This window comes from Aegilops tauschii, chromosome 7 (assembly GCF_002575655.3).
Source record: "Aegilops tauschii subsp. strangulata cultivar AL8/78 chromosome 7, Aet v6.0, whole genome shotgun sequence".
NCBI classification, from domain to species: domain Eukaryota; kingdom Viridiplantae; phylum Streptophyta; class Magnoliopsida; order Poales; family Poaceae; genus Aegilops; species Aegilops tauschii.
Window position 1 is genome coordinate 91,960,538 of NC_053041.3, and position 15,913 is coordinate 91,976,450.

General features: G+C 41.9%; 1 protein-coding gene across 1 annotated transcript; it reads left to right on the forward strand.

The window, feature by feature from the left end:
- Nucleotides 1–8,864: 8,864 nt before the first annotated feature.
- Nucleotides 8,865–9,979, forward strand: LOC109747787 (uncharacterized). Its single transcript, XM_020306811.1, has 2 exons — nucleotides 8,865–9,335; nucleotides 9,428–9,979. Exons 1-2 carry the CDS (start codon nucleotides 8,865–8,867, stop codon nucleotides 9,977–9,979), a joined length of 1,023 nt encoding a protein of 340 aa, XP_020162400.1.
- Nucleotides 9,980–15,913: the final 5,934 nt, after the last annotated feature.

The window sequence follows — 15,913 nt, forward strand, 5'->3', positions numbered from 1 at the left end:
GGTCGAGGGGTGGAGTAATAGTTGTAGATACAGATGGACACTAGTAAAAAAAGGGCTAGCCACAACTTCAGTTGGCGGCACGTCAATTTTAATCCACGCCACCATTATTATTTTTTAAATAGTGGTGGCGTTGGCATATTTGGTACACCATCAGTAATAGGTTACCTATGGCATGTCTTATACAATTCACGCCACTAGTATTTTAGATCCAGCAGACGGACGCTATAGTAATTATTGATGGCGTGCGACAAACATGCACGTCATTAGTATTTGGGATACTGCTGGCGTCGGGTGAACCGACATGTTATTAGTAACGAGATCATTCCATGTGAAAAAAAAGAAAAACCAATAGCGTGGTGGCAGCGAAGGGAGTTAGTCAGAGGGGAACAAGTCCAAGCCCTGGTCCGCACATCTATGGCCATCCAGGCCCAAACTTCAAATTATATTCGAGCGGTCGGGAAAACCAATCCAATGCCTCGTCAAAACGCTTGGAAGAAACCACTATCAGGGATGCAGGTACTAAACGTAGATGCTTCGTTCTTGGAAGAATATCACTCAGGCTCTGATGTCTACTACACAACCTTCTTCTTGTAGACGTTGTTGGGCCTCCAAGTGCAGAGGTTTGTAGGACAGTAGCAAATTTCCCTCAAGTGGATGACCTAAGGTTTATCAATCCGTGGGAGGTGTAGGATGAAGATGGTCTCTCTCAAACAACCCTGCAACCAAATAACAAAGAGTCTCTTGTGTCCCCATCACACCCAATACAATGGTAAATTGTATAGGTGCACTAGTTCGGCGAAGAGATGGTGATACAAGTGCAATATGGATGGTAGATGTAGGTTTTTGTAATCTGAAAATATAAAAACAGCAAGGTAACAAGTGGTAAAAGTGAGCACAAACGGTATTGCAATGCTAGGAAACAAGGCCTAGGGTTCATACTTTCACTAGTGCAAATTCTCTCAACAATAATAACATAATTGGATCATGTAACTATCCCTCAACATGCAACAAAGAGTCACTCCAAAGTCACTAATAGTGGAGAACAAACGAAGATATTATGGTAGGGTACGAAACCACCTCAAAGTTATTCTTTCCAATCAATCCGTTGGGCTATTCCTATAAGTGTCACAAACAGCCCTAGAGTTCATACTAGAATAACACCTTAAGACACAAATCAACCAAAACCCTAATGTCACCTAGATACTCCAATGTCACCTCAAGTATCCATGGGTATGATTATACGATATGCATCACACAATCTCAGATTCATCTATTCAACCAACACATAGAACCTCAAAGAGTGCCCCAAAGTTTCTATCGGAGAATCAAGACGAAAACGTGTGCCAACCCCTATGCATAGGTTCATGGGCGGAACCCGCAAGTTGATCACCAAAACATACATCAAGTGAATCATGTGATATCCCATTGTCACCACAGATACGCACGGCAAGACATACATCAAGTGTTCTCAAATCATTAAAGACTCAATCCGATAAGATTACTTCAAAGGGAAAACTCAATCCATTACAAGAGAGTAGAGGGGGAGAAAGACCATAAGATCCAACTATAATAGCAAAGCTTGCGATACATCAAGATCGTGCCAAATCAAGAACATGAGAGAGAGAGAGAGAGGTCAAACACATAGCTACTGGTACATACCCTCAGCCCCGAGGGTGAACTACTCCCTCCTCGTCATGGAAAGTGCCGGGATGATGAAGATGGCCACCGGTGAGGGTTCCCCCCTCCGGCAGGGTGCCGGAACAGGGTCCTGATTGGTTTTTGGTGGCTACAGAGGCTTGCGGCGGCGGAACTCCCGATCTATTCTGTTCCCCGATCGTTTTTGGGTATATGGATATATATAGGCGGAAGAAATACGTCAGGGGAGCCACGAGGGGCCCACGAGGGTGGAGGGCGCGCCCTAGGGGGGTGGGCGCGCCCCCTACCTTGTGGCTCACTCGTTTCTTTCCTGACATGCACTCCAAGTCTATCAGGTTGCTTTCCTTCCAAAAATAACTTCTCCAGAAGGTTTCATTCCATTTCGACTCCGTTTGATATTCCTTTTCTTCGAAACACTGAAACAAGGGAAAAAACAGGAACTGGCACTGGGCTTTGGGTCAATAGGTTAGTCCCAAAAGTGATATAAAAGTGTTTAATAAAGCCCATAAACATCCAAGATGGATAATATAATAGCATGAATACTTCATAAATTATAGATACGTTGGAGACGTATCAGCATCCCCAAGCTTAATTCCTGCTCGTCCTCGAGTAGGTAAATGATAAAAGAAATAATTTATGAAGTGTGAATGCTAGCAGGTGCACAAGTTTGATCAATGATAATTTCAATCACCTTTTCTAGCATCATTATATGTCATAACAGTAGCTCATATCATAAACTTTGCGTGATCAAGTAACAAATTATTCACATGTTAAAGTATAGATCATAAACTTTCTTGAAAACTAACAAACCGTGTTATTAGTCATCAAACAATTACAATTCATCTTATTTTCAGGAAGAGTCTATGTCAGAGATTTCATTCAGCAAACTTCACATACTCAACTATCTTTTAGTCTTCCATGATTGCTACCACTCGAAGCATATTTTTAGAACAAATAGCATCCATCGAACACAGAGAAAGATAGGGGCTTAATGTGTCGCCTCCCAACTTATTTATCATATAGATAATTGTCAACAATAATAATTCATGATAAAATATATTTGAATGGCCATATATGCTTAGATCTTTCCATCACATGATGCTTGCCAACTAAAGAGTAGGTTGGAATGAGAAGGAACACTACTGACTCTTGCATAAAAGTAAAAGATAGGCCCTTCGCAGAGGGAAGCAGGGATTTGCAGAGGTGCCAGAGCTTGAAGAAAAAACAGAGATGAAAATAATTTTGAGGTATGCTTTCATTGTCAACATAATGACCAAGAGTTCCCAATATCTTCCATACTACATACATTATAGGCGGTTCCCAAATAGAAAGGTAAAGATTTTTACTCCCCCTCCACCAACAATCATCAATCCATGGCTTGCCCAAAACAACGGGTGCCTCCAACTAACATCAATCCTGGGGGAGTTTTGTTTGCAATTATTTTTTATTTGATTTCGATCTTTTGATCATGGGACTGGGCATCCCAGTTACCGACCATTTTCTCTTGAATGATGAGCGGAGTCCACTCCTCGTGAGAATAACCCACCTAGCATGGAAGATACTGCTAACCCGTAGTCGCTACATGAGCGATTCGGGCATACAAAACAGATTATTATTTGAAGGTTTAGAGTTTGGCACATGCAAATTATTTGGAACGGCAGGTAAATACCGCATATAGGTAGGTATGGTGGACACTCATGGAAGAAACTTGGTTCAAGGGATTTGGATGCACAAGCAGTATTCCCGCTTAGTACAGATATTTTGGCTAGCAAAGGATTCTAAATAGAAAGCACCACATGTTAGAGGATCCATAACAATATAACTTCTATACAAATATACCCAAGCATAACTCATTATGTTGTCTTCCTTGTCCAACTTCAACTAATTTGCTCAGGTTTGAAAATAATTAATGGGGATCACAATCATAGAAGATGTCCAAGATAGTATTATATGTGAAATCTCTCTTCCTTCAATATTCTTTCATGAATTGTTCAAGTGACCAATATAATGTTTGCTAACCTTCAATAAATTTACCACCTCTACTTCTTATATGTGAAGGCATTACTCCCCATGGGAAAGGCATATGAAACATATATAATTTCAGATTTATGACATTCAAATCATTCAACCATTTACCCATAAGATATAAGTGAAGCACACGAGTAAATGACAAACTACTCCAAAAAGATATAAGTGAAGATCAATGAGTAGTTAAATAATTATGTAGCTATGTGAAGACTCTCTCTCATTTAAGAATTTCAGATCTTGGTAATTTATTCAAACAGCAAGCAAAACAAAATAAAATGACATGACGCTCCAAGCAAAACACATATCATGTGGTGAATAAAAATATAGCTCCAAGTAAAGTTACCGATGAACGAAGACGAAAGAGGGGATTCCTTCCGGGGCATCCCCAAGCTTAGGATCTAGGTTATCCTTTAATATTACTTTGGGGTGCCTTGGGAATCCCCAAGCTTAGGCTCTTGCCACTCCTTATTCCATAGTCCATCGAATCTTTACCCAAAACTTGAAAACTTCACAACACAAAACTTAACAGAAAACTCGTAAGCTACGTTAGCGAAAGAAAACAAAACACCACTTCAAGCTACTGTAATGAACTCATTCTTTATTTGTATTGGTGTTAAACCTACTGTATTCCAACATCTCTATGGTTTATAAACTATTTTACTAGCCATAGATTCATCAAAATAAGCAAACAACACCCGAAAAACAGAATCTGTCAAAAACAGAACAATCTGTAGTAATCTGTAACTAACTCAAACTTATGGAACTCCAAAAATTCTAAAATAAATTGGTGGACCTGAGTAATTTGTCTAGTAATCATCTTCAAAAAGAATCAACTAAATAGCACTCTCCAGTAAAAAGTTGAAGCTAATTTCGTGAGCGCTAAAGTTTCTGTTTTTTACAGCATGATCATAAAGACTTCACCCAAGTCTTCCCAAAGGTTCTACTTGGCACAAACACTAAATAAAACATAAAACCACATCTAAACAGAAGCTAGATGGATTATTTATTACTAAACAGAACCAAAAAGAAATAAACTAAAATAAAATTGGGTTGCCTCCCAACAAGCGCTATCGTTTAACGCCCCTAGCTAGGCATGATGATTTCAATGATGCTCACATAAGACATAAGAATTGAAACATAAAGAGAGCATCATGAAGAATATGACTAGCACATTTAAGTCTAACCCACTTCCTATGCATAGGGATTTTGTGAGCAAACAACTTATGGGAACAATAATCAGCTAGCATAGGAAGGCAAAACAAGCATAACTTCAAAACTTTAAGCACATAGAGAGGAAACTTGATATTATTGCAATTCCAACAAGCATATGTTCCTCCCTCATAATAATTTTCAGTCGCATCATGAATGAATTCAACAATATAACTAGCACCTAAAGCATTCTTTTCATGATGCATAAGCATAGAATTTTTATTACTCTCCACATAAGCAAATCTATTCTCATCAATAGTAGTGGGAGCAAACTCAACAAAATAACTATCATGTGATTGAAAATTAAGATCAAGATGACAAGTTTCATGGTTATCATTATTCTTTATAGCATACGTAATCATCATAGATAGGAGGCATGCTTTCATCATAGTAAATTTGCTCATCAAAGCTTGGGGGACTAAACATATCATCTTCATCAAACATAGCATCCCCAAGCTTGTGGCTTAGCATATCATTAGCATCATGGATATTCATAGAATTCATACTAACAACATTGCAATCTTGCTCATCATACAGAGATTTAGTGCCAAACATTCTATAGATTTCTTCTTCTAGCACTTGAGCACAATTTTCCTTCCCATCATTTTCACGAAAGATATTAAAAAGATGAAGCATATGAGGCACCCTTAATTCCATTTTTTTGTAGTTTTGTTTTATAATATAAACTAGTGATAAAACAAGAAACTAAAAGATTCGATTGCAAGATCTAAAGATATACCTTCAAGCACTCACCTCCCCGGCAACGGCGCCAGAAAAGATCTTAGTTGACGGGGTGTGAGTGCCGCTTACCTAGCCTCCCCGGCAACGGCGCCAGAAAAGAGCTTGATGTCTACTACACAACCTTCTTCTTGTAGATGTTGTTGGGCCTCCAAGTGCAGATGTTTGTAGGACAGTAGCAAATTTCCCTCAAGTGGATGACCTAAGGTTTATCAATCCATGGGAGGCGTAGGATGAAGATGGTCTCTCTCAAACAACCCTGCAACCAAATAACAAAGAGTCTCTTGTGTCCCCAACACACCCAATACAATGGTAAATTGTATAGGTGCACTAGTTCGGCGAAGAGATGGTGATACAAGTGCAATATGGATTGTAGATATAGGTTTTTGTAATCTGAAAATATAAAAACAGCAAGGTAACAAGTGGTAAAAGTGAGCGTAAACGGTATTGCAATTCTAGGAAACAAGGCCTAGGGTTCATACTTTCACTAGTGCAAATTCTCTCAACAATAATAACATAATTGGATCATATAGCTATCCCTCAACATGCAACAAAGAGTCACTCCAAAGTCACTAATAGTAGAGAACAAACGAAGAGATTATGGTAGGGTACGAAACCACCTCAAAGTTATTCTTTCCAATCAATCCGTTGGGCTATTCCTATAAGTGTCACAAACAGCCCTAGAGTTTGTACTAGAATAACACCTTCAGACACAAATCAACCAAAACCCTAATGTCACCTAGATACTCCAATGTCACCTCAAGTATCCGTGGGTATGATTATACGATATGCATCACACAATCTCAGATTCATCTATTCAACCAACACATAGAACCTCAAAGAGTGCCCCAAAGTTTCTACCGGAGAATCAAGACGAAAACGTGTGCCAACCCCTATGCATAGGTTCATGGGCGGAACCCGCAAGTTGATCACCAAAACATACATCAAGTGAATCTTGTGATATCCCATTGTCACCACAAATACGCACGGCAAGACATACATCAAGTGTTCTCAAATCATTAAAGACTCAATCCGATAAGATTACTTCAAAGGGAAAACTCAATCCATTACAAGAGAGTAGAGGGGGAGAAACATCATAAGATCCAACTATAATAGCAAAGCTCGCGATACATCAAGATCGTGCCAAATCAAGAACACGAGAGAGAGAGAGGTCAAACACATAGCTACTGGTACATACCCTCAGCCCCGAGGGTGAACTACTCCCTCCTCGTCATGGAGAGCACCGGGATGATGAAGATGGCCACCGGTGAGGGTTCCCCCCTCCGGCAGGGTGCCGGAACAAGGTCCTGATTGGTTTTTGGTGGCTACAGAGGCTTGCGGCGGCGGAACTCCCGATCTATTCTGTTCCCCGATTGTTTTGGGGTATATGGATATATATATAGGCGGAAGAAATACGTCAGGGGAGCCACGAGGGGCCCACGAGGGTGGAGGGCGCACCCTAGGGGGTGGGTGCGCCCCCCTACCTCGTGGCTCCCTCGTTTCTTTCCTGACGTGCACTCCAAGTCTATCAGGTTGCTTTCCTTCCAAAAATAACTTCTCCAGAAGGTTTCATTCCGTTTCGACTCCGTTTGACATTCCTTTTCTTCGAAACACTAAAACAAGGGAAAAAACAGGAACTGGCACTGGGCTCTGGGTCAATAGGTTAGTCCCAAAAGTGATATAAAAGTGTTTAATAAAGCCCATAAACATCCAAGATGGATAATATAATAGCATGAATACTTCATAAATTATAGATACGTTGGAGACGTATCAGGCTCTTGTGGAATGGTGGTGAGGGACCATAATGGCGGATTTATAGCAGCTGCAGCAACCCAAAATGTCTCATGTGACTGATGTAGTGGCAGCTGAGGCCGAGGCTATGCACCAAGGTATCATATTTATACGCGGTCTTGGGTGTGATAGCATTTTGGTCCAATCTGATAGCTCGATCGTCATGGATGCTTTAAGGATGAATGAAGGGTATGCTTTGGTGGCTGCAACAATTCTTGAGGATTGCCGTAATTTACTTGAAGATTTCAGAAAGCTCATTATCGAACATTGTAATAGAGAGTCGAACATGGTTGCTCATGAGCTAGCTAGCTTTGGGAGGGGTAATCCACCGACAGTGTGGTCGGATACACCTCCTTTTTTCGTTCGGAATGCTTTAGCAAGGGAGATTGGATATTTTGCCCCACTTTACTTGGGAATTAGATGATTTGCCCCATTTTACATAGGATTAGATCATTTGCCCCACTTTTCATTTTTCTTTTGATGACTTGCCCTTTTCAATTACTGTAATCATTTTCAATTTTGTATCCCTTTTTTCTCCATGCGAAAAGACACAGTTGCCCCTGTGGCTAATTTACAATTTGACACTATACAAATCTTTTTCTTTACAAGGTTGTATCCAACCGAAGCAACTAATTAACAGGGAACAAATCATATCTACTTTCTTTACATGGCTTTACCCAACGGAACCAACTACTAACAAATCATAGATTGATTCTGTTGCTTGTGTCGTGGTGTTCATGGCTAGTGGAGAGGTGGATCCACCACCGACCCCCAAGCCATCAACTCCGACGACCCCTGCACAGCGAGGCTTCACACAGATGGCCGCTGAGACGATCCCACAGACTGCCAGACAGGGAGGTGACTGTTGCGTCCATGGATCACCACGATCTGCTCCAGATTGGTCAGTATATTATCTCCCCTCCCTCCCACCCCACCTCACCCCAAACACACACAGTGCCACACGGATCCAAGGTTTGAACCTTTTTGCATGCCTCCTCGCTAGGCAGCCCCTAACGCTGCTACACTTGTAGTAACCCTGCAACTGCAACAATATGATGGACACATAATTATCAGGATTCAGGAGTATAAAGTTCTAAAATTATCCAAATCTTTAAACCATATGGATGAATACTTCTAGGAGGATCATGAACCCAATGACATGGGCATACACTTAGTTTTACTGGAAAATGAATATTAAACAATCTGTTACTTGTTTCCTAACATAACAAATGGACAATCAGGATGTCAGCGACCTTTTTTACCGATTGCAGGCTTTGATAGACCTCCTTATCGTTACCTCCCTGCAGTTGCATACATGTAGCATACTTTTAATAGTTGCTAACTAGTTAGATTATGCCCTTATGTTCCCTTCATAACTAAAAATCTTTTGTTTTCCAAGTAGGTCTCGGTCGGTGGCTAGCAATGATAGATAGGTATCAACTATGGAAGGAAGTGTTGATTGCTCCGAGATTGGGATAGCACCAATGAATGATGAAGAAATTGATGTTCCTATAACAGAAGAGAACATGTGCTCAGTGCTTGGCATCAATGATGAACCTGAGCATCGGAAAATTGTATCTGAAGCAGCTATGAAAGCCTCCATTGCAGATGTTGATGCATGTGTGGCTGATATTGATGAGGATTTACTTGCTGATGCGGCTCTTCCTGTGCCTGACCATATGCCTGAAGAGGATCACTTTTGGTATGATATGGAGCATCCTGTGATAGAGGAAGGATCTTTGTTTCGTTCAATGAACGAGTTTAGGATGCTCATGAGAACATTTGCTATCAGAAGCAAGTTTGACATCAAGACCAAGGATAGTGACACTACTAGATTTGTGGGTCACTGTAAAGGAAATGCATGTCCTTGGAGAATAACTGCTAGGACAATAGAAGATGGAAAAACAGCCAGGGTACAAACTTACCTAAGATGAATCATTTTTAATGTTGAAACTATCTTTTATAAATTACTGGCAACTAATGGTTGGTATTGTGTTTTCTGCAGGTAAACAAGATAGTAAAGCTTCATAAGTGTTCATCAACCGCTGCAGTGATTACAAGCATGGCAGACCAAGCATGGGTGGCAGAAAAGGCAATGGGGTATCTTCAAACTGAACCAAACATTGGTGCCAGCGAGCTCCGAAAAAAGCTACAGGCCGAGTACAAATGTACTATTGGGTATCATATTGTTGACAAGGGAAAAGAAAGGGCCAAGAATAGTTTATATGGGACCTGGGGAAAAAGCTTTCAGTCATTATTCAATTTCAAAGCTGAGATTGATAAAAGATCTCCCAGTAGCATTGTCGAGGTTGATGTCAAGAGGGAAGGAGGTGAAGTGCATTTCCGCAGATTTTTTATGGCACTTAAGCCGTGCATTGATGGCTTCTTGGCTGGTTGTAGACCATATGTCAGTATAGACTCCACATTTTTGACTGGAAAGTGGAATGGTCAATTAGCAGCATGTACAACACTAGATGGACAAAATTGGATGTTTCCTTTAGCATTCGGTTTCTTTGGTACGGAAACCGAGGGTAACTGGATTTGGTTTATGCAATAACTGCATAGGGCAATAGGTCATCTTCAAACTCTAGCTATTTGTACCAATGCATGCAAAGGGTTAGAGAATGCAGTTAAAATTGTGTTTCCTCAAGCTGAGCAAAGGGAATGCTTTAGGCATCTAATGTCAAACTTCAAAAAGAAGTTTCACGGAGATGTTTTTGGTCGCATGTGGCTAGCAGCCAAGGCTTATCGTCTGGAAACATTTAGTTATCATATGGGCAAGATATTTGAAGCTGAACCTGCAGTGAGTACCTACTTGTGTACCTATCGTAACTTAAAGTGGATGAGATGTGACTTCAACACAGAAATAAAATGTGATTACATTCACAATAATCTAGCAGAGTGCTTCAATAGCTGGATCAAAGGAACAAAGGAGCTGCCCATGGATGAGCTAGCCGATGCAATAAGCGAGAAAATTATGATACTTGTTTATAGAAGGAGAAGGATTGGGAAAATGCTCCAGGGAGAGATATTGCCTGCCATCATTCAACAAATAAATAATAGAACTAGGCAACTTGACCATTTGGTTGTTGGAAGATCAACCCGAGAAAGTCGTGAGGTCAAGGACATGTTGTGAAGATAGGCAGCCGTGAGTGCACTTGCCTAGAATGGCAACACACTGGAAAGCCATGTGAGCATGCACTTGCATTCCTTATAGAGACGGCAGATGTAAACTTTCAACCATATGTACATGAGTACTGTAAGTGCATCTAGTGCCACCCCTAGTTGGTTTTGGAGTATTGACGACAAACCTGGTTGAGGGACTAATGTGTTTGTGAGAATTGCAGGATAACACAGGTAGTAGTCCCTCATTGATTCGGTTTACCTACCGGAGATGACCCCTAAAAGTGTATGAAGACATTGAAGACAATGGTGGTATGTGAAGATATTCACATTGAAGACTATGACAAGAGAAGGCATTGCATGAAGACTATGGAGCGCGAAGACTTAGTTGTTTCGTTTTTTCCTTTTCTTCTTTGTTGAGTCGTAGGAACCACCGTACTGTTAAGTGGGGTCCCAGTGAACAAAGTCAGAGTGACTGAAGTAATGCTCAACCAAAATCCTATGTCTTCGAGCGAAGACAATGAGAGCAAATCTTATCCAGAGCTGGATGAGTCAGCTTTACTTGTAGCCCAAGTAAAGTTTCCGCGTGTGTTTGAAATCTGACCGTTGGAACACGTGTCAGTTCCTTAGTGACCCAGGGTCATTTCGGACAAATCAGGTCGGGTTGCCTAGTGGCTATAAATAGCCCACCCTCTACACCATAAATTGGTGGCTGCTCAGAGTTAGTACACGGATTTTGTCGTTTGAGACCAACCCACCTCCGAAGCTTTTGAGAGAGAGAAATCCTTGCGAGGACAAAGCCCAAACACCTAGAGCCAAAGAGTGTTAGGCATCACTGAAGTCTTTTTGTCCGCGTGACCTGAAGACTTGTTACACTTGAGGACTGTGAATCCTCCAGCCGGTTAGGCGTCGCGTTCTGAGCATCGAAGAGTCATTGTGGATCGCCGGTGAACGAAGTTTGTGAAGGTTTGGATGTCTACCTTGAAGACTTACCAGAGTGATTGGGCGAGGACTGGGTGTCCTTAGCTCAAGGGGAATAAGGCGAAGACGCGGTCTTCTGAGTTGAATCTCAGCCTCCCTAACCAGATGTACAGTTGTCACAACAACTGGAATTGGTCCAACAAATCCTTTGTCTTCACCAAGTGACTGGTTCTATCCTCTCCCTCTCTTTACTTACAGTCTGTATTCGTGAAGTCATTGCCTGCTTGCATTACCTGTTTGACTTCACTGTGTGACTTTCATCGTTGATTGGCTTCATAATATCTTCCGTCCTGATCTTTACTACCTAGCTGCTATTAGTCTTCGTACTTTCACTTCATTGAATACTTGACTATGGCTTGCCTAGTGTAGTCTACCTTCCGCTTCATATCAATAGGTTCATTTCTAGTGTTTGTCTTCGAAACTCTCATGTTTTGAAGACTTTCATAAAAATCGCCTATTCACCCCCTTCTAGTCGATAACTAGCACTTTCAATTGGTATCAGAGCAACGTACTCCCTTGTTCTGTGTGATTCGGTTTAACCACCTGGAGTTTTAGCTATGTCGACTGCTGGGATAATCAAAGTCTCCGCTACTTGCCCCATCTTCAATGGAACTGAATATCCCTACTGGAAGAATAAGATGTGCATGCATCTTCAAGCCATTGATGTCGACCTCTCGTATGTCGTCAAGAATGGCGTTCCCAAGACTGGTGAAGGTGTCACCCCTGCTGATGTCAAGAAGTTCATTCAACTGGATTCTACTTCCAAGAACATCATCTATGGTCATTTGACCAAAGGACAGTATGGCCGTGTGAGTGCTCTGGAAACGTCGAAGCTAGTCTGGGACTGGCTCTCCAAGGTCAACGAAGGCGTCTCAACCCAGAGAGATCAAAGGATCAGTGTTCTTCGCAACCTCTTCAACCGCTTCAAGAGAAACGATAATGAGAATGTCCAGCTCACGTTTGATCGGCTCACTGACATCACAAATGAGCTTCATGCTCTCGGCGCCACTGAGATCACCAAGCATGAAATCGTCAAGACACTACTGAGATCACTTGACAGCTCATTCGACACCCTTGCCCTCATGATACAAGAACGCCCTGACTTCAAGACACTCGATCCGTCTGATATACTTGAGACGCTCAACACACATGAGTTCCAGCTATCTGAGAAAAGAGATATCTATGGTCCCAACTACGGCTGAACTCGTGCTTTGAAGGCAAAAGCTATTTCCTCATCTGAAGAAGAATCTGACTTCAGTTCTGATGATCCTGAACACATTGGAAAGGAACTTGCCATGCTTGTGAAGAAGTTCCAGAAGTTCACTAAGAAGAAGGGCTTCAGAAAGTCTTCACAATCCAGCTCAAGAAATGATGAAGCTTCCACTCATGACTACAAGAAGAGAACATGTCACAAGTGCAAGAAACCTGGACACTACATCTCTGAGTGTCCACAGTGGGACAATGAGAACAAGAAGAAGAAGAAGAGCAAGTAATATGATTCTGATGACAAGAAGAAGAAGAAATCCTCAAAGTCTTCTTACAAGTCCTCATCCAAGTGTTCATCTCATAAGAAGAGCTCATCTGGCAAGGCTCGTTCTTTTGTCGGCAAGGAGATGGATTCATGGGAGGAGTCTGCTTCTGAGGAGGCGGAGGTGGAGTCTGAGGAGGAGTCCGACCCTGGCGTTGCAAGTCTGGCTCTAGCTACAGCCTACGTTGCCAAGTCCATCTTCAACACTGAAGACAATGGCTCCATCAATAACGCTAAAGCTAATGACAAGGACGACTCTGTTCCCACCTACTGCATCATGGCATGTGGTGCCAAGGTAAAATCACACGATGCTTACTTTCAAACATCAAGTGAAGATGACTCTGATTGTGAATCCAAACCCAGCTACAAAACACTTGCTAAAATTGCAACTGAACAACAAAAAGCTATGGAACATACTCAAAAACTGTTAGACAAAAGCGATGACCTGTTGGACGCTGAAATGACCCATTCTCAGTCCTTAATTGAAGACATAAAAAATCTTCATGTTAAGTACCAGGAACTTGAAAGTCGTCATGAAACGCTCTCAACCACTCATGAAAAGCTCTCCTATGATTATCTTCAAAGGAAGCAAGAGCTTGAGAAATTGAGAGCGGCTCATGAAGATCTTCAAAAAGAGAATGAGTCACTTCGCGCTGAACAGATCAGTTCCGCTCAGGAAGGATTTGAACCACCTTGTCTAAAATGCCTTGAGCGTGATAACGCTACTTCTGTTGCTGAATGTTCTACTGCTGCTACTGTTGCAATATCTTCAACTGCTGATGTGGTAACTAACCCCTCTGTGGAGGATACCACTACTATTGCTGATGAAAATGCTAGGTTGAAGACATTGCTTGAAACAGGGATGTACAAAAGTCTCAAAGGGCATCAGACACTGTGCGATGTCCTCAAAAAGCAGATTCTGAACCGAAACCCTAGGAAAGAGGGTGTTGGGTTCGAGAGGAAAATGAATGTTGATGGCTCCTACTGGAAGCCTGAGCAGTACCCCAAAACCACATGGGTTGCTGCAAAGGGACCTTCAGTGGATCCATCCACCTTATCTAGCTTCACTTGTGCTAACCCTGTTATCATTGATGAATCATTTGATGCAAACTATAAACTGTTTAAGAATCAGAATGGTGAAGTGTTTGCCAGGTATATTGGTACTAACTGTAGGAATGGGCCACCTATGAAGAAGATCTCGGTTCCCAAAAGTTGTCTCGAGAATCTTCCTGTGAATGTCATCATGACACCACCTGGGAAGAAGAAAAATCCCAGACCAAAGGCTTCATATGGTCCAAAGGCCTCATACAGACAGAGGACTCACCTGAGTCACCCTAACGCCAATGTTTTGCAGGGAAACCATACTCAGACTTATGAATATGAGCGTGTTTCTTCAAACCGCTATGTTCATAAAACTAAGAACTATTTTGCTTATTCATATGAGTACTATTCACCTCCTGCAAGGCTATTTGCTAGGGCTTCAAAGCCAAAGTTCTCAGACGGTGCACATAGACTCATTGCTTCTAAGCCACCCCTGAAGATGTGTGTGGTTAAGAAGAATTAACTTTCTTTTGGAGGGAAAGGTCTCCAGCCAGAAATCAAAGGCGTCTGATGCTATTGCTGGGGACCTAAAACATCTTGTAGGGCGCAAGATCAAATGCCCAAATGGTCTCACTATGTATTTTGTTCCTGAATCGTTTGCCAATCATCCTATCAGTCCTAATCTTGATCTGAGCTTTGATAATCCTCTTGCCCGTCAAATGTTTATGCTTCACAATACTCTTGGTCAAGCCTATCCCCCTTGACACCTCATGCTTCAGAATGGATTATGGACAGCGGATGCACTAATCATATGACTGGTGATCGAAGTCTTCTCATGGACTCAACCTTACGTCCATCTGACAAGAGTCACATCACATTCACTGACACTGGTAAAAGCAAGGTATTGGGTCTAGGTAGAGTTGCTATCTCAAAGGATCAGCACATGGATAAAGTGATGCTTGTTGAATCCCTTGGTTTCAACTTAATGTTTGTCTCAATGCTTTGTGACTTGAACATGATTGTGATATTTGGAAAATATCATTGCCTTGTACTAATGGAATCTGACAATTCTCTAGTCTTTGAAGGGTACCGGAAAGATGATCTATACATGGTAGATTTCTCAGTAGGGCCACAGCTTGCCGTATGCCTTCTTGCAAAAGTTTCAGAGTGTTGGCTCTGGCATCAGAGGCTAGGGCATGCTGGCATGAGGAACTTACACACTCTCGCCAAGAAGAAGCATGTCATAGGCATCGAGGGCGTCAAGTTCAAGAAGGATCACTTGTGCGGTGCCTGCGAAGCTGGAAAGATGACTAGGGCCAAGCATCCCTCGAACACAATCATGACGACATCTCAACCCTTCGAGCTGCTACACATGGACTTATTTGGCCCTACTCACTACTCTACTCTCACTACTACTGCTTGTCTTTATGGCTTCGTCATTGTTGATGATTACTCAAGATATACGTGGGTGCACATAATTCTCTACAAGACTGAAGTGCAGGATGTCTTCAGACGCTTCGCCAACCGTGCCATGAACAACTATGGCGTCAAGATCAAGCATATCAGAAGTGACAACGGCACTGAGTTCAAGAACACCGGCCTCGACCTTTACTTGGATACATTGGGAATCACTCATGAGTTCTCCGCTCCGTACACACCTCAGCAGAATGGCATCGTGGAGCGCAAGAACAGAACCCTCATTGAGATGGCTCGGACGATGCTTGATGAATACAAGACACCAAGGAAGTTCTGGCCTGAAGCTATTGATACTGCATGCCATGTCATCAACCGTGTTTATCTTCACAAGCTTCTGAAGAA

Bases quoted from the DNA above. Each gene is read 5' to 3' on its own strand.
- LOC109747787 (XM_020306811.1), top strand. From the start codon at position 8,865: ATGGAAGGAAGTGTTGATTGCTCCGAGATTGGGATAGCACCAATGAAT. The intron at 9,336-9,427 runs GTACAAACTTAC...TGTTTTCTGCAG, and splicing joins AAGATGGAAAAACAGCCAGG to GTAAACAAGATAGTAAAGCT.